General features: G+C 50.2%; 1 protein-coding gene across 5 annotated transcripts in view; it reads right to left on the bottom strand.

Annotated features, from left to right (window-relative positions):
• Positions 1-24,968, bottom strand: part of NTRK3 (neurotrophic receptor tyrosine kinase 3) — a 205,723-nt gene that overhangs the window by 169,685 nt on the left and 11,070 nt on the right. For all 5 annotated transcript variants that reach the window (XM_061371323.1, XM_061371327.1, XM_061371324.1 and 2 more), the window contains 2 exons: positions 1,940-2,014; positions 419-490 (listed from right to left, as the gene is read on the bottom strand). In XM_061371323.1, coding sequence (XP_061227307.1) covers positions 419-490; positions 1,940-2,014 — 147 coding nt within the window. The remainder of the gene's footprint in view (positions 1-418; positions 491-1,939; positions 2,015-24,968) is intronic.

The raw sequence follows: 24,968 nt of genomic DNA on the forward strand, positions 1-24,968 counted from the left end.
AAATATCCCCACTGCAGACCAGTTTAAGCAGTCAGTAATTAGGAGCACAGCTGGCAGCCCTGTGCCCAAGGAAAGCACAAAAGCTGATGAGCAGGGCAGGATGCGGCTGCCTGCTGGGGCATGTGCCCCCCCTCCCAAACCATGCAGAAAGGGAAATGTGCACTTGGTCACTGTGAGGTTGAGCTCGTTAAAGCAGCCATCAAAGCCAGGGCAGTTATTAGAAACCTAAACCCATCAACTGCCCAGCAGGACCTCATCTCACCCTGCATCATAGCCCATTGCCTTTTCCTGGACATTTGCTTTTCCCTCTCCCCACTAACAACCCCTTCCCTCCCATTGATGTCCTCGACAAGCACTTTGGGGATTGCCTTCCCACAGGGAGCAGAAGGAAAAGAAGGCAGAAGCTGCTGGCACTCACATATAGTGCAGGTGAGGGTTCTTGGCAAAGGCGCGTGGCTGGATGTTTCGTAGTCCTGAGTTCCTGATTGTCCTGCAAAGAGATGCAGAAGGGCAGCAGTGGAGTCAGGGTGGACAAGTGCTCTAAAACCCTATGCTCGGCACCCAAGCTGCACTGGGAGCCATTGATTCCACCCCCCTGGGGAGGCACATCTCTTCCCAGACAGCCTCTCTGAGTTACAAGCAAAGAGGAAATTGGGCTTTTCAGCTTCATCTGATATATGACAACAGCAGAGGCTCAGCACAGCGGCTGCTGGGTGAGACTCTCCCCCCACATCCACAGAATCTTGCTGGGGTGGCACAGAGCATCTCCTGCTCCCCTCCTCTCCCTCCATATCCACAAGCAGCAATGCCTGCTCCTGCAACAAGCCTAACCCCAACAACACCATCTCCCCTCCCTCAAACCTAAGAGAAACCCCCCCTGCTTGCAGCGCTGATATAGAGGGTAAAGTATTTTGTGTAGGGAACTATGGATGCTGAAGGCGGAATCTTCTTCCCATCCTGTTTTGGAGAAGCTCTCTCAGCACTATGACCAGGATTTATCAGTATCTGCTACAAACAAATGTATGCTCAACTCCATCACTGCTTTCTTAGGCGAGATGAGAACAGCAGCCAGCCTGCTTACAAGGTATGTGTGTGTTAAAAGTTCAGCTTGCTGGGGTTGGGTTACTGAGTGCTCAGCAACATGCACCTCTCCTCGAGCCCACACACAAGCTGTATCTGTTGGAAAGCTCCCAGTTAAAAACACTAGCAGAGTTGGATGAGGCCTCGGGTGAGATGGTTTAGTGTGAGGTGTCCCTGCCCATGGCAGGGGGGTTGGAACTGGATGATCTTAAGGTCCTTTCCAACCCTAACTATTCTATGATTCTCTGATTAACCCTGGGTAACACAAGCAGCACCCAGGTCACTCCCAGCTCCAGGAGGATGCAGGAGAAGGAATTAAGAGATTGGGCAGTATCCTCACTTGGCCAGGCTTCCCAAGCACCTGGCAAGTCCCTTCAGCCTCACAGACCTGAGCTTCCCCTCCATGACGCACACAGTTGACCTGTCCTGGTGCTCAGAGCGCTGTAGAGGGAGATGCGATTCCCCTATCACGCAGCAGCACTGTGATGGCAACTGCACTAAATGAGAACCAACAGCCCAGCAGTGAAGGATCGGTGGAGACAGCTGGAATTTTGCATTGTGGGGCCAAAATGAGTCAGAACAACGCAGGAGCCCAGAACCAGAACAGCAGGGGAGGAGAGAGGTCAGGGCTGATGTGTGCTGACAGAGCTGTCAGGAGCTAGCAATCTCCCTTCTAACAGACCCAGTAAGGACTAAAAATCACTTCATCTCCATCCACAGTCTCATAGCAAAATACATCACAGCCAGTAGCTTAAACATGCTCTGAGCACCACAGCTGATGGAGGGAAGCCACAGCTCTTTGCTGGAAGGAAGAGGCTGCCCAGTGCTGTTCCCCCCAACATACACAGGACATACTCACAGCCTCTGGAGTCCCGTGTACAGCTCCATGTCAACAGCGTTCAGCGTCTGCAAGTTCTTCCAGTTCTCTATGTGTCTGTGGGGAAGAAGGAAAGGCTCAGCTGTGGCACAGCCATATGCTTGTTCTACACATGCAGGGGATGACACAAACAGGGACCATGCTGTACCCTACAACCCAGCCCCATTCTGCTTTCCCAGTGTTTTGGAAAAGCCACATTAAATGGATTTGCCCACAGTTTAAAGTGTTGGAATATGCAATCAAGCCTTTGAACATCACTGTACAAGTCAGTGGCATCTTTGCACCTCACTGTGCACATCAGTGAAACAAACAAACAACTGAGAGCTCACACAAAAGGAGTAAAAGCAGCTAAAACCTCTCAACAACAACTCAATGCCTAAATGGAAAAAAAAATCATGTGTATATATATATATATATATATGTTAACCAGTCTGTCTAGGTGTGGACAAACAGGGTCCTTGTTTTTGATATCTGGAAGTGCTGCTGGCAGGAGAGCACCCAACTTACTTGGAAACTGTGCCTTTATTATGAACTGCTCAGTTGCCCAGGGCACTCTGGCAGGTATGCAATAGAGAACAAAACCAGAAATAGACCTGTCACCATGGGATTGCTTACTCAGGAAATACTGGAGGCAGGGGAAGTTGACAGACCAATAGCCCTTGAGAACAGGGTCCCCTGTTATCGGCTGCACAGGAGCGATGCTGCCAGCACCGTGGCTGGCTGGCTGCGGCCACTAACAAGCTGCCTTGCTGTATGATGGGGAAGGAGCTCAGTCCTCCTGCCCCAGGCAGTGCTTGGCCAGTTCAGGCTTTCTCCCAGGTTAAAATTGAGCACCCTCCCACCAGAAAGCACAAACATTTTCAAGAGGGTCTTAGCTGGGGAGCAGGTGGAGGTGGACCTCTCTCAAAGACGGGAAAACATCTGGCTGGTCCCCTTAGACAGTATGTGAGCAAGCCCAACTTTGAACATGAACACGTTCATCCACGTTCACATCTGCCTTGATGCAATAGTTAGCTTTGGCCTTGGCAAGAGGAAATATGTCCAAGTGATGTAGGGCTGGAGTGATAAGCCAAAACTGAGAATCATCCCATGATTCTGTGATTGAGTAAGGTTGCAGAACCTCACATAGTGGTCAAGAGTAAGCAGAAGAGGGACTTCTTGAGCACTTCCAGAGCAGTCACAGGGGCCACACATTCTTCCTCCAGCACTTGCTGTGCCTTGTGCTTGCACAAGGCCAGGTGAATTAGCGTGACAGAAGTACATGGACCTGTTTGAGCCATATCCCAAACACCATCCAGCCCAAGAGAGAAAACTTCAGCTAAAATTAGCCTGAACTAAATCTAAACATGTTTCTCTGCTCTCACAATGCAGATCCAAGAAAAGCAGAGACCCACAAGAGCCACCTCTGCTTTCCACATGTTCCATAATTGCCTGCATACCCAGAGGGGTTACTTTAAGGACGCAGAGTAAGCTCCCAACTGTCTGCTGCGTGACAGCTGAAGTTACGGTTCATCCTCAATGACCTGCTCATTGGCTTGGATCGTCTGTGTCGCAGTCAGAATGAGAACCAGGACATTATTACAGCCATTGTGCATTCCCTGCCAAGGGCTAAGGCCCCTGCAAACACTTGCAGAACAAAACACACACTGGAAGGAGCCAGTCAAGAGATCCAAAGGCTTACTGAAACCCTTCTGAGACAGGGCAGGACTGCAAGTTCAGGTTGGGCCACAGGACTGAGCAAGGCTAGAAACACAAGTTGAAGGCATTTCTCATTCCAACACCTAAATACCAAAAGAGAGGGTCCTCCGAGAGAAAGAACATGGGAAGAAGCAGGCATGGGATGCTGTGGGTTTACCACTCAGTCATGCTGAATCTACAGCATCCAAGCAGTGACCTTCGGGGAGGGATGGAGCAGCCCTGAGCCAGTAGCTATGGAACAAGCACAGCTGGGGAGGAGGCGGCGGCCAGATTGGCTCTTGTTTTATTGATTGTGATTGCTAAAAAAGTCAAGGTTATTTTTGACCTGACACTCAAACCATGTGGGCAGCAACCTAGAAGTGGCAGAAAGAGAACTGAGCTTGTTCCCAGTGACACGCAGAGGTGTGACTTTCTGACGACTCAGCACCGGGGTATGAGGGTCTTAGGGGGCCCCCCCATGGCCAAACCCTCCAGAAGTGACCACACTACTCTGTAAATACAACTCCAGAGCCTCTGTTACAGCCTCCAAACAAAACCCATGAGTTTCCCGAGCTTTGGTATGTTATTAAACATAGAATCACAGAATGGTTTGGGTTGGAAGAGACCTTAAAGCTCATCCAGCTCCAATCCCCCTTCCATGGGCAGAGACACCTTCCACTAGACAAGGTTGTTCCAAGCCCCATCCAACCTGGCCTTGAACATTGCCAAGGATGAGGCACCCACAGCTTCTCTGGGCAACCTGTACCAGCACCTCACCACTCTCATAATATAGAATTTCTTCCTAATATCTAATCTAAATCTACACTCTGTCAGTTTGACAGATACACAACACCCAGAAAGTGAGAGACGAGAGAAGCAACAGTGGAAATAAATACATACACACACACATATATAGAATAATAGCAGCTGCCCTACATGAAAGTGCAATACAGGGAAATAGCATCACCTTGGATTAGGTACACAGGTCAGCAAGGGACTGAGTCCTTTATACTACACAGACACTTCCCTTTGCAGGGACTTTCAGAAATGGCTCTTCCCCTTTTTTATCTGATTTTTAAACTTGGCAGGAATTGCACCCTTGCTCCTAGAAGTGGCAAATTAGTCTTGGTTCACAGGCACCTCAAAGGTACACCAGAAAAAACATTTTCTTTGGCTCCCTATTGCTTTCGAAAGAACAGCATCACTTTGCACTGGCTGGGTTCACCTGAATCCACTTTAAAGACAAAACAGGAACACGTCTTATTCCGAAAGCTCAAGGATTCAAGCTGTGATTGCAGAATTGGCAGTGGCTGCAAAGGAAAGCAAACCAGCTAAGAAACTCCACCCCTAAAGCAAGTCCCTCTTCATGTCCTTCATTCTCTCAGCTAGCTCCCCCCTCTTTTCTTTCCAGGGTTGTGCTTGCCCTAGAAATCTTACATCCTCCCAATTGCTGCTGACGACTGTGACCTTCCCTTGTCCTCTGCCTCGGTTCATTAACCTGGCAGGAACACGGGTGCTGGGTTCATGCCAAGTAAAGATGTGACAACTCCCAGCCCTACGCTGATCTCTGCAATCAGGCAGAGAACTGAGGTATGAATTGCAGTCAGTGGGTTACTCCCTCCTCCCTGAAAACATCTCTAAATAGATATTCCCATGGCATTCCTCAGTTATTACTGAGGTAAGCTGCTCTTCTGCAAGACGCAATAGCTTCAATACCATACTTGACAAATCCCAAACTGCTCACCGCGTACATATCCACCTAAACTTGTTTCCAACTTCTAATGGAGACCATATGAGATGCATCACTAACACAGATGCGATTGCTCATTTTACTTGGTGGGGATGGAGGCTAGGGGTTGTTTCTTTAAATACTTGCTTACTTCACATCTATTCGGAAGGTCCTGCTGGGCCAGGTCTCCTTGCACAACGGAGCTGTCATTATACCGTGTCTTCTACAGACAGATCAAAGTCCACCTTAGGGGTAGCTAGGGCTCTACCCTTCCAACTCATACTGAAATGCTGCACCAGAACTCCTCTGCTCTTTCTTTTTCTTACCCAAATGTACTCATGAGCATCTTACATCCATCTTCTCTTGTGTCAAAACTGGTTTTGCTTAAGCAGCTCCCTTCCCTTCCTGGCATTTCTTCCTTCCTCCTTTAAAAGCAAGAGCCAGACCTGCCCAGCTATAATTTATAAGTTACATGAGCCCAGCTCTTCTAAGACAGCGTGTCTGTACCAAGCAGTGAAGTGCAAGGCAAATTGTCTCAAGTGCCTTGAAGAGATACTAACCCAAGTCCCAGAAGTGATGCAGATATATTGCTCAGGCAGATTCCTGATAGCAAGGTTATTTTTCTTCTGGCTTCAGATCCAGCACAACTGACACTCACACTTGGTGACCTATACAAGAAGGACCACTGTGATAAACACTGTGTTAGAAAATGGCTGTTTTATTCATCAGCCTATTTAAGTTCCTTTTCTTGAACAGGAGCAACTGAAAACACAGAGCAATCTCCAGGATGTCTCACTTGTGTAACAACAACCCTGCAGTTACACTGGAAACACCATGACATGCAGCCTGAGATCACACTGGCCTTTACCACAGCCCCATCAGCCTGGAGGGCTTGTTTTCATCCCGTAATTGAGCATTCCACCAAGCATTCCTATCCACCATTTCTTTCCGACTGACATGATTTCCTGGCTGGCAACAAAAGCCCTATTGCACCCACATTTGTATCCATCCCAATTTGCATCAGATTCTCTGTTGGCTTTGCTACTGGAGCTCTTCCGCTTGCCATCTTCACCCCACATTGTGCTCCCACAGCTCCAGCAATGTGCCAGCAGAGAAGCCCATGAGCACACTCCTGCCTTTTATGCCACTGTCCCCAATAAAAGAGGGATCCAACATCATCTCCAAGGAGCCTCAGTGGTTTTCTCCTCTTTCAACACCTCCCACTATCACTTCTCTGTTATCCAGCTCTGCACCTACAACAGCTGGGCTGTGCTCTGCCTTCTCCAGAAAAACAAACCACTTACGTAATGCAACATCATATTAACCTCTCACCATGAAGCCATCACTTTGCTGAGGAAATCAGTTAGCTTTCCAAAGACATTGGATAGCCTGACAAAAGCGAACTTTAGGAGGCCAACACAGCATCGTATCTCATCCTCAAGGTACCTGCCTGCCATGACTTTACAACCTGTTTAAAGCCTTGCAGACCACTGCAGTCAGAACAATGGTCAATTCACAGCTTGTGTGCTGCATCCCAGTCAACAGCAAGCTTGTGAAGCATGAAGCCCTGCTTGCCAGCTCCACATCTCATGAGGATCACGTCTCCCTTACAGATCACAAGGCACCGTGTGAAGCCAGTAAGGTTGCAGGTTTCTTTGCCCCCCATCACTCAGACACAGAGAGAGATTAGCAGCCCTGGTGACCATATGGTCACCAAGCCACACAGTTTAGGTTTCAGACAGTCTCCAGAAATGCCTGTACCTTGCCCCACTTACTACCAACCCCAAGGGAGCAGTGGTTCCTTTTGTTCCCAGGACACTGTGCCATGAGGTGTTTGACAACACAGGCTGGTGTCACCTTGAGACTACACAGCAGACCTGCACAGCTCTACATGCCCCCCTTCTACGTGCCCATGCAGCAAGGGAGAGTAGAATATCCACTGGGATTTAAATACAGCCAGGATTACATGTTCCTGTGCATGAGACAGAGATGGAAAACAGCTTCTGCCAGTTTACCAAGTGACTAGCTTGAGGCTACTTAATGTGTCTGGCCTCCCTTCACCCTCCTCATACAACAAGGATACTATTTATCTAATCTCTATCAGCTTCTCAAGCTCTGCAGTCAATAGCTAAAAACTGCTCTTGATAAGCACCAAGTATTATATAGCCCGTGTACACATGTGCTACCAAATCTATATCTAACCCAGACCAGAGGGAGCAACTTTTCCTCAGGATGCCATCAACTCCAATGACTGCCAGAGGATATGACACATCCTTGTTAGAGCCACGCTGTGCTAGTGCCACTGCTTGTGTTTGGATACCGGGCAGTGAATAAGTTGGACACCAGCAAGCAGGCAGCATCCCAACATACAGGTTTTATATACATATTTCTATAAATTATAGATATATATACATTATAGGTATATATAGAAAAGGTAAGCAGAGTTTTGAGTCCTGTCTCTTGTAGAGCAACTGGAAAATTGATTCATCATCCAGGCACATGATACCTCACAATCCAGACAGAAGCATTGGCTTTCAATTACCCAGTATGTTTAGCATCATAAACAAAGCTCCTGGCACGCTAGCTCCGTATCATGCAAATACGGATTGCAGAGGGGGAACAGAGGGAAGACATCTCTTAAAACCCTTGACAAGCAAGACTTGCCTCCTCCAAGCAGAGGTGTGGGAGATGTTGATGGGAAGACCTGGAAGCTGAGAAACCCATGGCACTGGTGCAGGTCCCACACACCGGGGGCAAAGCACAGCCACAGTGGGGATTGCCAGCTGCTTTTACCCATCCCTCACATCTCCCATGCAGGGCTAAGGAAGCTAAAGGAATCAGCAATCTTCCACAGCATTATAAGGCACTTACAGCATACGTTTAATAACCAGAGGCATGAAGACTTGATTCCCTCAATATGGAAGTTATAAAAGTGAATTGGCAACTGAGCATTAAAGGCAAGTGCTGCTGAATAAAGACTTACGAGGGCAATATCTTCCCCATTTAAAGGGTGGGCTTCCTATTCCCAAAACCACATGGAAAGGTCACCTAGCAATGGATAAGTCTGCATCATTAAGGATAACTTGAGGTCAGTGGAAGGGGGGTGGAAGAAGGGGGAGAAAGCAAATCCAGCTTTGTAAAAACAATTAGGAGCATAACCCCAGTGTAATTGTGATTTGTCAAGGTAGCAGTCATAAAACACACTACTGTGACACAGCTCCCTCTGCACCAACAGATCTGCTCCTCTTGCTGAGGCCATGTAGGGTACCCTGGTGCTTCAGAGGATGCCAGGGGGATGCATCCATTCCCCATGGAACCCTACAATCTAAATCAGGCCTTGCCCTTCCAGAAAGGCTGGGCAAAGGAAAAAGCTCTCAATCCCTGCCACTGGGAAGGGCATGGGAATGATAGAGCCATGCACAAGCCACGCACAAGCCACCACAATGTGGTGTCTTAACAGTCTTCCTGGAGAAACCCAACTGCTACTCACCAGCAATGCACAGAACACAAGGCATTCAAAGGAGAGGGCTTGCTTTCAGGACTCCATTCAGATGAGTCCTGACAAGCTTCATGCTCACCCCAACTGCATTTGCCTGGCTCCAGGCCAGCAGGAGCAACCCCTATGTGCAGAAGAGCTGCTACAGCCACACTATCTAACAAGACTGCCATATAAAAGCACCCTACTGTGGAAGATATGAGAAACAGCTTTAAGCTTGGCTGAACACATTTTTTCCAGGCACTACTATTAAGACATGCTGCCTGGCACCTGTAAAGGCACATAGGAGCTGTACTTATAGGAGAGAGGGAAAGCACATGTGTTTAAAAACAAACAGCAGTGTCAACATGACTAGGACCTCACCCTTTGCTTTTGTCCTCGAGGACATGAGATCCTCTCAGGCACAGGGTGCTCTATGCCCCATGTTTGTACATTCACCTGTTTTTTCCTTCTAAGATCCTCCAAAGCCTTCAGCTCACCCCAGGACAGCCTCCACATCCTGCATTAGCTCCAGCTTGTGACTTATGGAACAGAGAACATCCCGTCCGGGGACAATGTACCAGTATTAGTAGAGGACAGCAGGCTGCCTGGACCCAGCAGGGACAGATTGCTGTGGCACATGGGAAGGAAGATGTTCTGTTACTGCATCCTACGTCCAGATTCTTCAGTGCATGAAGTTATGCCTAGTCACTCTCTTTCAGAAAGGAACAAAGAGGTGTAAGTGGGACAGCAGAACTGAAGTGCTGTGGGCAGCTGTGCAACTGCCATCACAACAAATACCCTCCTTAATATCCCATTGCTATTACTCGGCTAGTGCTGGGAAAAAACACCCCTGGAGTCCTGAACAAGAACCAAAGCATCCAAAATCATCCAAGTGTTGAAGCAACCTCATTTATCAGAGGTGAGCAACAGCGCAAAAGCTTCAGGAGGAAGCTCCCACCATCTCCTGCACAGGGAATGGGGCGGGGGGACAGTGTCCCGGAATCCCCATGTGTATAGGCTGGGCTTCTGGCTCAGCCCCAGCTCCCTGCTCACCACCTCATCACCTCCTCTTGTTCATTGCCTATCACCGTCTGACCCATGCACACTCTCAGGCACCACCTGAAGTAAGGGCAGGGGATGGGATGAGCACTTCTGTCTTGCAGACATGGACATAAATACATGATTCAAGCACCTTGAGGTGATGCATCAGCAAGAGCTCACCCCCTGCCTGCAGCATCAGCTGTAGCTCACTCCCCTTTTTCTTTAGCGCCAGACACAAAAAGTTATGATATTTCCCCAAAAGGGCATTTCTTTTGTTATTCTCCAGCAGGAAAGCCTGCAGAGCCAGTCCTCTTTGTGCCCAGATACGTGCTTCCCATTGTTACACATGGATCTGGGGTACATAAAGCAGAGGCTCCTGTGTAGGACCTGCACGTGTCTGATCACACCACATCTCCAGAATAGCCATGCAGCCAGCTGGGATGGAGAGGGCAATCCAAGGGCAGAGAAAAACAATTCCCATAGGAGTTTTACACCAAGGTTAGGCACCACTCTTTGCTTTACATGGCAGAGGAGACCAAAAGAGCTCCCATTTTTAAGCAGCTCCCCAGGCACCTGCCACACCAAAAGAAAGATGATTCCATCCATAGGATTTCACATACAGTGAGAGCCAGCAGTGCGCAGCATTTTGTGGTCTTTAAAGATCAAAAGAGCATTTGACAGAGGAAGCAGCACCCTGGTCCAAATCAACTTCAGTAATTACATTCTGCTTTATGAAACCCTCCCTACATCTTCAAACTGAAGTCAGATTCCCCCACGTTTCCACCTCCAAACAGGGCTGGGGCTTTTCAGAAATATATATATACATATAAATTGATACAGGCAGAGCTGCCAAGCTCTGCTCCAAATGCAGATGGTCCTCTCCTGAAGTGCACAGTGCTTATGCACGTTAGCAAGACAAGGAGAGCTACTAAAGGTACAGGATCACTGGAGTTCAACTTGGCAGGGATAACTCTCAGCACAGAGTAGTGCCAAAGAGCATGTGGTGGAAAGAAGCTTCCCAAAAAGGCACAGGGCCTTTGCGATGGTCAAGCCCATGTCCTGATAGAACATATAAGCTTAGCTAGGACCCAAAGGGGAGCGCTGCCAGCCACATGCATGCATTGCACTTCATGGTGTGCTAAAGACAGAGAAGGGGTGGAGGAGAAAAAAGAGAAGAATTCTGCCACGAACTGGCTGTTACAGTGATGCAGGGTGCTGGGAATGAAGAGGCAGAATGGAGAGTCCAGCAAGAGCAGACACAAGAGCCAGAGATGGGGCTGCACAAGCGCTGCAGTGAGAGGAGGCTGTGGTCCTTAATCCAGACCCACCACCCTTCCTTGGCCTTTTCCACAGCGTCTCTATTTGGGAGCCTTTTACATCCACATCAGCTTCATCTCAAGTCTGTTTCGATGTAGCTGCGCATTTCTGGGCAGATCCTTCCCACTGCTCCCAAGAGCATCATGGAACAGAGAGATTGGAGCCAAAGGGTCCCTCTGCTTCTGCACAATTATGGCTATTTAGCAGCCAAATCCAGCACTCTCCTTCAGTCCCCCCTCCCACTTTATCCTCCTCCTCTCCCCCGCAGCTCCACCACCCCCATGGCACGGCTCATCCCATTTCCATCTTTCCCACACACCCGAACACCAGGAAAGCTGCTGCCCAAGCAAGGAGAGAGGAGAGGGGAGGAGAGGAGAGCCAATCTTCCTTGGGCTCAGATCCTGCTCCCATGAAGCGTTTGTTTTCCCAAACGGCCCCCAGGGAGCCTGAACTTTGATCCTCCAGTGTTTTGGCTCCTTGGATGTTTATGAAGCTCTAGCTAGCAGGCAGCAATGCCCAGCTGGGCTGGCCACAGGCCAGGCTCCCAGCCGCTCCACTCAGGACAGCCATGGGCAGAGCAGCTCCAACCTGCAAGGAGACTTTCCGGGGTCCATGTTACCCCCATAGCATGGAAGATCTGCCTGCCCAGCGCACCAGTGGTTCTCCATAAAGCCAAAGGACTGGGAAGACCCTCCATACAGTTTATGTTGAGCCAGCTATCACGATACCACCACCACCACCCCCCCAGGCTTGTATCTGCATTGCAAATAAATCACGGCCAGCTCTGCCCATCCCTCCCCAGTGATGAAGGCTTTGGTTCACTTCCCAGCCAGAAAAAAACACCTCCCCTATTTCCAGCCCCCCCAAGCTTTTCCTACAAGAGGGACACATACCAGCTTACTTCTTTTTACAGACATATAAGTTCAGAACCATCACTCAGGAGCAGAGGGATGTACACATTAAGTCTGGTGACTCAGAGCTCTACACTTCCCAGGGTAACATACATTTTGTGGGAAATCAGCTGGGTCTGAAAAGCAAAAGCTAAGCAGCAAACCTATAAACATGACACAGGCAGGAGAAGGGAAGAAAGGAGAGCAGGGAGGGAGCAGGCACTTTAAAAGCTCCTCTCCCAGTGCTCTACTTTGTTTATATAAACATGAATAAAAGCACCTTGAAGAAATGCTAAAGACAACACTGTGACAGCCACAGACACTGCTAACCGGGTTGTTGTGTTTGAGCTGATTTGAAACAGCAAATCTGGGGACCATTTCCATCTCATGTCACAGCTCGGTCTGCCCCTCCTCTAGGTAAAGGCATAACTGAATTATGGAGAAACTTCTGCTCACCCAGCACCCTGACAGAGCACTCCAAAACCAGCTTCCTTGACCAAACATCTGCCCTTCTCTCCCTGTGGGTGCCTCCTTCACCGGGGCCAAAGGAAGGGTGAAGCCTTGAGTTCACACTATCCAAACACGCTGCTGTTGAGTTGCGCTGCCTGTTAAGCAAATATGCTTTCCTTTACACCAGGAGCAAGGCAGGAGCACACAGCCTGAGTGACTGCAGCTTGACCAACACTTGGCAACTCATTAACCCAGCGGTGACATTGCCACGCTTTGCTAGCAGGCTGGAAGATGTTGTTTATCACCAGGATTTGCATGGAGGCTTAAGACCACAACAGTGAGAAGCAATAACATACTGTCCTAGACAGGCCATGCTCCTCTCCACAGCACAAGGCCACATCTCGCTGTACAAGATGCAAGTATAGACATGATAAGCCCAATAGCTTGGTGCTCCTGAAAATGAGCCTCCTATTTCTGCAGCATTCCCAGGAGGCTGGCATGAAACTGACAGCAATGAGATCTCACAGGAGCATTGGAGGAATCCACAGGTCCTGCCCAGTTTAGTGGAGAGGCTGCAAGCGAGGAAGCCAGGCTGCACCTCCTGACAGCACCTGCCCTTTCACTACATGGGTTTGGGATGTATTTAACTGCACACATGGCTTTTTGGCACTGTTTAGGGTCACGGAGCAATTTCAGAGAAAGCAGATCATCGGATGAAGACCTTCCAGGGACATTTTGTTGTTACTGGATTTTCCTACCCTCAAACTTGGTTTCTGCTCCTGGGCAGCTGCAGAGCCAGGAGGGTCTGAACCCGAGCCCAACCTCAGAGCAACCCGCATGAGCCCAGAGAGCTGTCAGCAAAGGGAAGCTGGTTCTGCACAAAGAATACAGACATTGTCTGCCACCAGCCCTGCAGCTCTCCAAGGAGTAGCCTGGCTCGCTCGCAGCCCACAGCAGCTGGAGCCCAAGAGCCTGCACCATGTGCCAGGCTGGGGCTTACTGGGGATGGCAGCTGGTGGGGACAGCCCTCCTGCACACCGGCTCCTTCTTCCGCTATGGGCATCGCAGTGGGATGGAGAATGGCTTCCCTCATCCTCTGCAGCAGGATGGATAGGACGAGGCATCACCAACCTATGTGGCTGGGAGCAACCCACCAATATGTCCTCACATACAGCGTCCCTGCCCCAGCCTTGTGGGATGCCCCCCAGCCCCTCAGCCACTTTTGAGCTCACCAGGAAGCCAGCAGACCTGCCCAAGGACGTCTCCAAACCTAAGCCACCACCAAACCACAGATAAGCCCCAACAGCACGGAGTCAAGCCATTCTGATCTCTTCTACTGCAATGCCAAGGCTCAAATTTAACCTCTATGTCCTGGGTTCAGCAGCAGCAGTTATTTTTCTCCTTCTTGGTAGCTTGTGCAGTGCTGTGGCTTTGGCTTTCAGCCTGGGAACAGTGCTGATAACACCGATGTTTTTAGTTGCTGCTCACTAATGTTTAGTCTGACCAAGGACTTTGTGAGTCTCATGCTCTGCCAGGGAGGAGGGGAAGCCGGGAGGAAGCAGAGACAGGACACCTGACCCAAACTGACCAAACAGGTATTCCATACCACAGCACATCATGCCCAGTATAGAAACCGGAGGCAGTTACCCGGAAGGCCCAGATCACTGCTCGGGTTGGGCTGGGTATCGGTCGGTGGGTGGTGAGCAGTTGTATTCTCTTCCCTTGTTATTTCCCTTATCATTACTATTATTGGTGGCAGCAGCAGTGGTTTGTGCTATACCTTAGTTACTGGACTGCTCTTATCTCAACCCATGGGAATTACATTCTTTCGATTCTCCTCCCCATCCCTCCAGGAGCAGGGGGAGGAAGGAGGGAAAGAGCGAGAACCTCTGCGTGGTTCTGAGCTACCGGCTGGACTTAAACCATGACACTCTAGGATAGGACACAGTGACACTGTGCCAGGCTTGTGCGCTTCACCACATTCATAGAATCATAGAATGGTTTGGGTTGGAAGGGACCTTAAAGATCATCTGGTTCCTAACCCAATGTTTTCAGCCCCAAAAGCATCATGTAGAGCCCTTCTAGCTGTGACTCTCAGCAAGGGCAGGAAGCAGAGGAGAATAAAGCAGGATGTGGATGGAAGACAGAATGCAAAGCCAAAATGACACTGGGATGCTCCAAGACCAAAAGCTGCAGCTCCCTCCCCCAGGCCCTACAGGAAGGCAGGTGAAAGGCATTCCTGACTCCCATGGCCCCCAGCACTGCTGGAATCACCTTGCCAGCAAATAGCACAGCAATGCCACCAGCTTGGGAAATCACCCTGTGCACTGGCAGCTGCAGCATCTTCCATGGTTCCCCCAGGAGCCACAGCACACATCAGCTCCATGCAGCACAGCCCTGCAGGCTCCTGCCCCTTTCCCAGCCCCACAGGGGCATCCCAGCAGCACAATGCAAGCACCAGCTCTGGTTTCCATATTTTAGGCGGTGAGAGCATCAGGGCTCCCTGGCCATGGGGTCCCACACCAATACACCGAGCCAGGGAACTTCTCCTGGGCAAGAGGCAGCACGCCACCTCCTGAAGCCCACCCCTTACAATGACCAATGGCTTCAGCCCGTGACTGCTTTCAGCTGGGTTGTTTTTGGTTTTTCACATCCTTCCCCTATCTCCCCTCTGAAGAATCCTGTAGTTGCTATGGAAATGGTCTCATCAGTATGGGTGGAGCGTAGCAGTACCAGCCAAAACTCCCTGTGGTTCCCAGTTCACACCAGTGCTTAGGAATTGGCAGCACTGGATGTTATCCCAAGCTGCACAGGGGATACTCTGAGCTTAAAGCAGTGCTTGGTGAGCAAGACGCACCAGGGACTCAACAGCAGGGACCTGAAATTCACTCAGGGATAAACCAGGAAGAGAGATAAATCAGGGCATCTTCACAGTGGCTAAGGGATAAGAGGGTTATAAACAGCAAAAAGCTGCCATCTGCCCCATTGGTACCCTGGCCGTGGGGAGGAGGTGACCACAAACAAGGGTAGCAGGAGCAGAGCTGAGCCCTGTGCCGTGTTCAATGCACCCCTCTCTGTACTCACACCTCTGATGTGAAGCTGGTAAGCAAACAGGGTGTGAACAGCAACCATCAAGTGCTGTGAGGAGGGTCAGAGAGCAAAGCAAGAATCTTTCCCATCCAGCAGAGATCAGCGTGTTGGGCAACTGCTACATGCCCCAATGCTTCCCTCAGAGTCACCCCCTCCCATCCAACAGCCATGGCCACAGACCAGTCAGATCTTACACAGTGAGCTGATTCCTTGTTGAAAACATTGGCAGGGACTTTGCAGGTGAAGAATCATCCTTTACAGCTTGAAACAAGGTCTATGCCACTACCTAGGGCTCTCACACACCATCCCCAACCTGAGATCACTTCACGAATGGCACTTCAACCCTCATGCAACCTGATGCTACATCAACAACCTTCTGAGCTGCGTGGTGGACAGACACATCACTAAACCCTTGCCAGCACTCACTGTGGACCACCACACGTGAAATGCCTTTCACAGCATCATTACATGCTTGGCAATAAGCAGGCTACAGATGTTTCCTTGTGCATTTGTCTCCTGGAGGGGGGATTTTCCTACATTCAGTGCTGATACCACCATGCAGATCTCACCATCCTCCCCCACCAGCCCTACATGAAGCCACTGGGGTTGTCACAGTGCATCCCGCTCTCTGCTCTCAGTCCTGCCTGCAAAGGGGGATGCATACAAGCATATGGGGCGCTGTGGCATGTCCATTGGGCTGACACATTACTGTTGCCAGGGTGGATCTGAGTGCAGCACAGGGCATTGCTGGTCCCTGACAGTCCTTACAGGTGTACAACCCTAATTAAAGCTCTAAATAACAATTTGCACCATCAAACTGCAAGGGGCACACCTACCTCGGGAGCCATTCATATCTTCAGTCTTGCCAGATCCTGAATGCTTTCCCAAAAGGATGCATTCAAGAGAATAACACAGGTTTGAGCTGTTACCAAAGCACCCGGGCTTGGTCAGAGAAGCTGCAAACAGGAGCCTGTGCACCAGTGATTATCCTTTCCCATCCAGATTTAACAAGTTCAAGACCTGAAGCATAAATTAGCAGCCAAAATGCTTCACCCCCCTTGTTCTGTCCCATGCCTGGGGAACACACAGTCTCTCTTGCTCCCTGCTGGCAGAAATCTCATTGCACCAGCCCAAAACATCTTGCTCCACAGTTTTGGGGAGCTGTTATTGGAAGAAGATGCCTGCAAAGCAAAAGAACTCTCTACAAAAGCAAATGGAGAAGCCCAAACCACCCCTGCTTGGACTAGGGACAGCAAACTCAGGCTGGAGACAGGGGAGCAGCCAGCCACTGCATGACATTGCCACCTCCATTTCAGGCTATGCCAGCGCACATCACCATCCCTCATGCAGCATCTCTAAAGGCCTGGAGACAGTGCAGTTTAAGCTCCCACAGTCCCTTTATCCCCTGTGACCAAAAAGCAACAGAGGAGGGACCATCCCATTCCACAGAAAACTGAAACAGACCAAGAAAACAGCTTATCCCTCATCGTACAGCAAACCTTTTAGGATACTTAAAGATGCACATCTCCCAACATCCACCCTTTCACCATCTTTACCCCAACCCAGGGGTTCCCATCCTAGCCTCAGAAGCAGGTGGTTGCCTGGGTGCATCCACAGCATCCCAAGATTCCAAGTGGAAAGCTGCAGGCTGCACCCATTGCTTGAATAGCAGCACAGCGCCTCAAATCAGAACTCCCCACAGCCAACACAGCGAATAAGATTACAACAAATATAAACTAATGATACAGCTGTCAAGACAGATTAGACTGCACAGTGTAAAAAATTGCAGGGCTGTTTAGTCACAACAATATAAGATTAATTTATCAATACAGCTTATGTGGCACTGGAGAGATAGCAAATTGAATAAGTGAATCTTTTCTACACCTTACACGAGAAGGGAGGCTCAGACCCGATGGGCACATGGGCCTGGATACAGGCTGGGATCAACCTGAGGAAGCTGGTTGGATACAGCCCTGGTGTTCTGCATCCCCATTCCATGCTTGGGCATGGGCACATGTCCCACATGCATGCATGTCTTCCCTTCTGCAGCACAAGGATGCTGCCCCATCAACATACATAGAGGCTGCTGCTGCAGGCCGGAACTTCCCAGACCCTTTCCACAAGCTCCTCCAAGTCCAGCGTTACAGAACTCAGGCTGTTTGTGTTGCTTAACCTTTAAGCTCTGCCTTAGCTACAGCATGTGTTCTGGTGCACACAGCAATCAGAAGCAGTGATACACAGTGCTAACGCATGCAAATACATGCACAGTCACCTCCACCCTTTGGGGGCTAAGCCCTGGCAAATACAGGGCTTGTGGACCTGAGAACATCTCTCAACAGTTCTCAACAAGCAGGAATTCAACCCGCAGGTCCTTAGGAGATGCTTCCTTATTCATCCCGCATCTTCTGCCCAAAGACTACACCACCTCCAGTGGGCCCCTATCATTTCAGATCTCTCATACGTTGCCATCTGTGGGTTAAAAATGTGCAAGTAAATAAATAGCTGCAGCGATAATGAGCCAAGGTTTCGATCTGTGAAGGTGAGAGCACAGCGGCACCCGCCAATGCGAAGGAAGCACCCGTTTCTATAAATATTGAAATCCGGTAATTATCATCATTAGAACTGGTTGTGATTTAGCCGTAGCTCAAGCCCAACAAGTAAGAATGGCATTTATCTGCCACAATTAGAACAGCTAAAAATACCTCCCAAATCTTGCCTGGTTCAGCCCCCTCCCACCACCACCATCACCACCCAACAGGCTCAGCCCTGGGCAGGGATTAGTGCAAAGAGGGGGACCATCATAGGGTGAAGAAACCATGTACTCCCCCAAGAAGACCGAGACACCAGCACAAGGCTACCCTACCTTTGAGGAACTCTTCCCAGCTCTGCTCCATGGCTTTCTCCTTAACTCTGGTTCAGCCCACCAAATTCCTGCCCTGCTGCACTGGCTTGCCAGCACAAGATGTATTATAGAATCATAGAATGGTTAGGGTTGGAAAGGACCTCAAGGTAATCTAGCTATGACCCCCAAAGATAGCAACGTCCCCTAGAGCAAGCTGCTTTTTCCATACTGAAAGTTTGTTTGCATTTGTATCAAAAGGCACAGACTTGCTTTAAAAGGCAGATGGAAAAGCCTGACTCACCAAAGCCATCCCAATGGCAGTGGGGGTCAATGGCCCTGGTAGCATCCAAGTGATGGAAATAGCCATGACTCAAGGACATGGGTTTTCTCACCTTGTGAGAACACTACAGTTATGCCAAGAACCTCCACACACTCACCAGCTCTTTCAGTCCTCAAACAAGCACTGAAGGACCCCAAGAGCTCAGCGTGACAGATGCCAGACAGTTCAACCTTCATGGGGGAGCTCGCTGGAAGATCTCATCCTTCCTGACTTGTATGGGCAGGGCTCAACCCTTCATATAAAATCCTGTGAGGGGCATCAAGCTATGGTGTCCTACCTCTGCAAGGTGACTAGGGACCACCTTTCCATAAGCCTTTAAACAAGGACTCAGCCATCCTCCCTTGGGGAAACTGCACTCTAGCAGCTTCCCTGATGATAAATAAATGCCTGTGGGGTGCAGATGTCGCAGGAGGTAGCACCTCAAGGCAGCTATAACCACTTCTCAGCTTCCCACCCAAGCCCACAACCCAGAAAATCCCCATCTACTGACTCAAATCACTCCAGGCCATTTCCTCGTGCTTTCCCTGAGGAAACGTGCCTGGCTGCCTGGTCAGGGATGTTCTCTCTGACAGTCACGGTGAATATTCTACCCCGCTTAGTGGATAATATCTGGAAAGGGCCGTGAAATGGGCAGCTTAGCGGGGGTGAAAGCACTGAGGTGCTTGCTGCCAGATCTCAACAGCAGCCCAAATATCCATCCTGGCCCCATGGACCACCACCTGCTCCTCCCCAAAGTGCCTCCAAGCCCTGGGACATGCTCAGCCCCCAGCCTCTGAGGGTAATCTAACACCTCCAATGGATTTCTTTTCCCCTTGTTTGCTTCTGAACTCTCTCCAGTTTGTCAGTATTCCTGCAATAACGTCCTTAGAACTGAGGCCACATTCCTGGAGGAGTTTCTTATGATTATTTGAGGGGGGTTTTCCTGTTGATTATGGGGGTTTTAATAGGAAAAGCCAGTCCATAGCTCTGCTCCCACAGCTCCCCCTCTCCCCAAACACAGCCCACCGCTATATGCTTAGGGCCCTAAGCCAGTTTTCAGTCCATGTGGCTGCACCATATCCAAGGCAAACTGAACTAATTTTAAGAGTAAGATTTGGCGAGACACTATATCAAATGCTTTGCTAAATCCAAATATATTAGGATTTCCACGTTCTGCTCAGCCACTAATTTTGCGATTCCATCAAAAAGAAAAAGCAATCAGGTTTGTCTGGCAAGATTTATTCTTCCTAAATCCCTGCTGTTATTGCTCATGCTTTCCTTATCCTCTAGTGCTTCACTTTCTTAACACTGCAGGAATGGAAGTGTTTGCTGGAAATGTATTTTTGCTGTTTATATGGATTTGGAAGATCTGCCTCTGCTCTCCTCCGCTGCCCCCTGCCTTCCCCACTGCTGTCAGCATCCCTGCACTGCCACCCTACACATGTCCTCCTCCCGAAGCCAGAGCACAGCAGTAGCATAACCCCAGCATTAACACACAACTGGCCTCAGACACGAGATACAGGAAAAAAACTAATCCAAACCCAAAAAAGGATGTTTGGCAGCAGGAGAAAGGTCTAAAGGAAACACCCAGCTGGGTCAAGCCCAGGTCCATCACAGAGCACAGTGTGAGCAGATGATATTGATGCCTGAATCAGCCATCCTAGAGCATCACCTCATTCCTATTACAAGTCTTCTGGCAGCTGCCCTCTGGGGGATCAGACAGGGTTGAGCTATAGAAGACACCGGTCAGTGCCTTCCCAAAGGACATGCACAGTCCTTGGTGCAAAAGGCCAGCATGTGTAGAAACCAAACCCTGAACCACTCAGGTGGTTGAGGAGCTCTTCCAAGCTTGAGGCTTGCTGAAAGGGGTCAGAAAGGGATGCGCTTCCATGCCCTAGGATGGCACCAGCCTCCCACCCCTACCTTGTGGATCTGGGGCACCTGGAAAGCTGCAACACAAAGCACTCGGATCCCCAGCAGCATTTCCCTCCATAGGGAGCCACCAGAAGCCTCTAAACCTTATGTGCTTGCAGACAGCACCATCCCAAAGCACTCCAGTGAGCCCATCCTGGCTCTGACTGTGCATCTTCTGCAGCCTGCTCCACTGACCTCCATGGAGCTGGGCAGAGCTGCTCAACTCTGCTCATTAGAAGGGAAAAGCAGCTGTGTTGGAGCACAGTCAGCCTCTGCTCACTAAGTCTTTGGACACAACGGCTCAATGCTTTGCACACCAAATAACACCCTGCCTGGGAGCCAGGTGCTTGTGCACCCTCAGGACACCCCATCCAGCCACAACAAAGCAGCGTCAATAGCAGCCTGGATCGAGGATGAGCCACGCACATCAGCCAAGCCGCCAGCTCTAGCCACAGCCTTTCCTGACACAAACACATCTCATGTGAACCCCAGCACAGCATGCCTGCGGTTACGCACAGCACAGCTCACTACACTGAGGTGATGCCCCCATGCTTGGCTTCCTACACCTCCCTTGGGTCAGGTCTCTTGCCTCAGCTCCTACATGCTGTCCCAACATCGTCATAAGGGAAAAATCACAGTATGGCAACTCAGCGCTCAGAAGCGGGACACCAGCATCCAGCAGGTGATGCTTCTTTATTACCACAAGGAACCTCTGTTGCCCACAGCTTGCTCAGTGCTTGCTTAAGGGAGCAATCACAGGGGCCCAGCCAAGCCAGGCTACAGCATGACTCCAGCCCTGTCCTTCTTCCAGCACAAGGATGACCTTCCCCACAATGCAGCCAGACAGAACATCCTCCAACAGCTCCTGCTGGAAAGCAAGCCCCTCGGTAACTGTCTGGAGGGATTAACCCATCCCAAGGCAGTTGTCCTGCATCACCCCATCACTGCACCCTCCTACATCCCCCCAGCCTCAGCAGGGCTCAGGATTTACAATGGTTTGGCAGCAGAAAACTGATGGGGACAGAAGATTTACAGGGAAGGGCTGGTTTCAGGGGAGGCAGAGCCGAGCAGAGGGTGATTTAGAGGGTCAGCAGCAATTCACACAGCAGGTAGCACGGAGCAGGCAAGGATTTACAAGGGGAGAAGTACTTTTAATGGGTGTTTATTAGGAAATTAATGTCTCTTTCCCCTGACCTCTGTGACCTGGGGAGGGGAGCAGGAGCAGATGGATTTGTGAGCAGCCTCCCTTTGCTCTGGAGGTCACAGACAGGCCGGCTCCAGGTACCCTCCCTGTTCCCGCATAGGTGCACACTGCAGCTCCCTCTGCTTGTCCATGGCACCCTCAGGGGCATTTCAGCCTGTCTCTATCCAGCCATTGTCCCAGTGCAACATTTCAAGACCAAGCTCTGTGATCAGTGCCTCCAGCGAGGCTACAAACAGCAAAGCCTGGGACATCTGCTGGAGCTGAAGGTCCTTCCTCCTGGCACACCACAAGGTCCCTCCCTCACAGGGTCTGATCCAGCCCATATGCTGGCAATGAGGCAGCATTTCTCCCACTGCCAAGGCTCCTCCATGTCTCCAGGATGGGGCTGCCAGGCTGGCGGCACGCAGGCAGGGGTCATGGTCTGCCATCCCTCCATCCTGCAACAGGCCACCAGCACAGACGCACAAGTCACATCACTCAGGGTCCGGTCCCGTTTCCCACTGCTTCTGGCACCCAGCAGGAGCCAGGGTCTGGGGTCAGCCTCACACGTGCAACCCCTGAGGTTGGGTAAGCAAGTCCTTTCCCTCTCCCAACACATCTTCTTCCCACTCCTGCACTGCAGCAGGACTGGCACAGGGGTACAAACACAAGGGGTGGCAGTGCATGTGGGTCTTCCCTACCACAGACCTCCCATTCTGAGTACGTCCTAGCAGCATCCTTGAGCTGGCAAATACCAGTCTGGGCACACAGACACACGGGTTACACTTGGCCTGCTCACACTGCCAGGGGTTAAACTCAGAGGGTTGCGCAAAGAGTAGGAAAACAAATACAAGGGAAAAGTTGTCCCAGCACCAAGACTTTTGTTGTTGTTCCATCACATTGCAGCATCCATCCCCTGGAGTACGCTGTATGGGGCACTAGGGGAAGTGCAACAGGCACCACACTGGCCTCTGCAACCTCAGGTGGTGCCGGCTCAAGTTAATGCCCAGGAGCAAGTTAGGAAACCCCCAACCTTTTGCTGCCACTGCTCCCCAACAGTGGTACAGGGATGCCTATGCAGAAGTGATGTTTGCAACAAACACGTCAGGGCCTGGGGACCAGAAACTCGATCATGCCAGCAGAAAGGTGTCCAAAGATGAGATGTCAACCCATGTCTTGCATGTTCCTACTTTTACTGCCTCAAAAAGACAATAGGTCTGATTTACAATACTAAAGGTGAAGAGGTTCGTCCTAAAAGAGACAAAGGAGAAAGGAACTGACTCAGATGTTTTGTCTCCATCTCATCCTCCAGACACTCCCCAAATACCCTATTTCGTACCAGACACCAGGAGATCACAAGTTTAACAAGTGCAACCCTGCAGGGACACCCAGTTTCTCAGTGTTGGGTTGCTCAGCACAGAACTGCAATAGGACCAAGTGCCACTAACAGACATGCTCCAAGCACTGACCACAGACACGCATGAAAGCACCGAGCACTGCCCAGCCTGGCATGAACAGGTTGAAAATAAAGTTGTGAGCAGCTTACACAAAGCAAGGGAAGCAGTTTCTATCTTTCAGCCTGGAGAGATGGCAGCTTTGCAGTGCAGACAGGTTAGGAGTCACACCAGGCAATATCCCAAGGAAGAGCCCACATAACATCCCATCACGCAGGGGACCTTATTCCCACCGCAGCCCAGATGACCCCGTAGCTCCTCAGGGGCACCTCCCCAGCAGAGCACAAGCATCACCAGTGCAGCATCCTAAGCAACATGGATCTCTTCTCCATGCAAAAACTTCCAGAGGCATTGAGCATCATCCAAACCTCAGAACATCATTGAGCAAAAACCTGTGCATCTTCACCCAAACCACACGCAGCAGCGCACCATTGCCCCCCCATGCCACTACCCCAAAGTTTGACTAAAGCTCAGGAGTATCTTTGCCTTTATATATCTCTGCCTTTTAATGATGGCTTCAAGGCTTGGAGACAAAAAAAAAAAAGGGCCATTAAACTCACTGAATAAGTTAATGGGGCAGAGAGAATCCATTTCAAAGCCACCCCAGGCTATTTTCCTCTGGAGCTAAAGCCTGAATAAGCAAAAAGGAAAAATTAAAACTGTACAGTGCTTTGCCAATAAATAACCCCCAGTGTAACCCACTACCAGACAGGTCTCCATTTGCAGAGACAACACAATGCAGATCAGCTGCAAACCACCTCCCCTTGCAGGGACCACCACCTTTTGACTGCAATTAACTGTGCCATGGCAGGAACCTCCATCTCCTGCCTGTCCCTTTCTACCTGCACCCATTGAAATCCAGCACTTGGCTCTGCCATTCCCCAACACCCATGCTCCAAGCACGCTCCTCTGCTTCATTTTAAACCCTTCTGCCTGTTCATGCCCCTTTATTCCCATCCTTTTCCTTTCCTTCACCAGCAGTGCTGTGGTCCATCCCTCACCCAGAGCCCACACACAGCCAAGTCCTCCCCAGACACCTAAAGCACAAGTGCCTGTCCCAGAGAGAGGGAAGAAAATAAATTAAGAAAGCCCTGATTGTAAATGTTGATCCCACTGGATGCGGTTTGTTTACTACTATTAAATATTTAAAGATGTTAATTAAGTCTCTGAATAAATAAATCTCTGTTGCCAGTGCGTTTTGGAAGGCAGGGATCCCTCCCCTGGGGCCAGGGCAGCCCAGAGCACAACGGGTGATGGGCAGCCTGCCCAGGGCTGAGGACAAGCATGGGCAAAGCCTGAGGATGCCACCACCATCCCTCCCGGAAGGAAGAGTTTATCTACAACCAGGCACACATCAAGCTGAGGGTATCAGGGATTTCAGCCATGAAGACCTGGAGGAGAGCACAGGCAAGGCACAGAGAGGAGGATTTCCAGGCACGGGTACCCAAAGCAGCATCTTTTAGCCCCAAAGCGGGATCTTGACTACAACCAGAGCCAAGAGCTTGTGCTCCCAAGAGCCAGAGGGTGAACACATAAAGCGCTGAGTGACACAGAGACAGGCAGCAATGCACATCACACAGCCCACCACCAAGCAGGCAGCTCTGCTCCAGTGACCAGCTACCGCCAC

Source organism: Neopsephotus bourkii, unplaced genomic scaffold (genome assembly GCF_033783945.1).
Source record: "Neopsephotus bourkii isolate Nb327-2 ecotype Australia unplaced genomic scaffold, CSIRO-AGI_Nbou_v1 NB_1572, whole genome shotgun sequence".
In the NCBI taxonomy this organism is placed as follows: Eukaryota; Metazoa; Chordata; class Aves; order Psittaciformes; family Psittacidae; genus Neopsephotus; species Neopsephotus bourkii.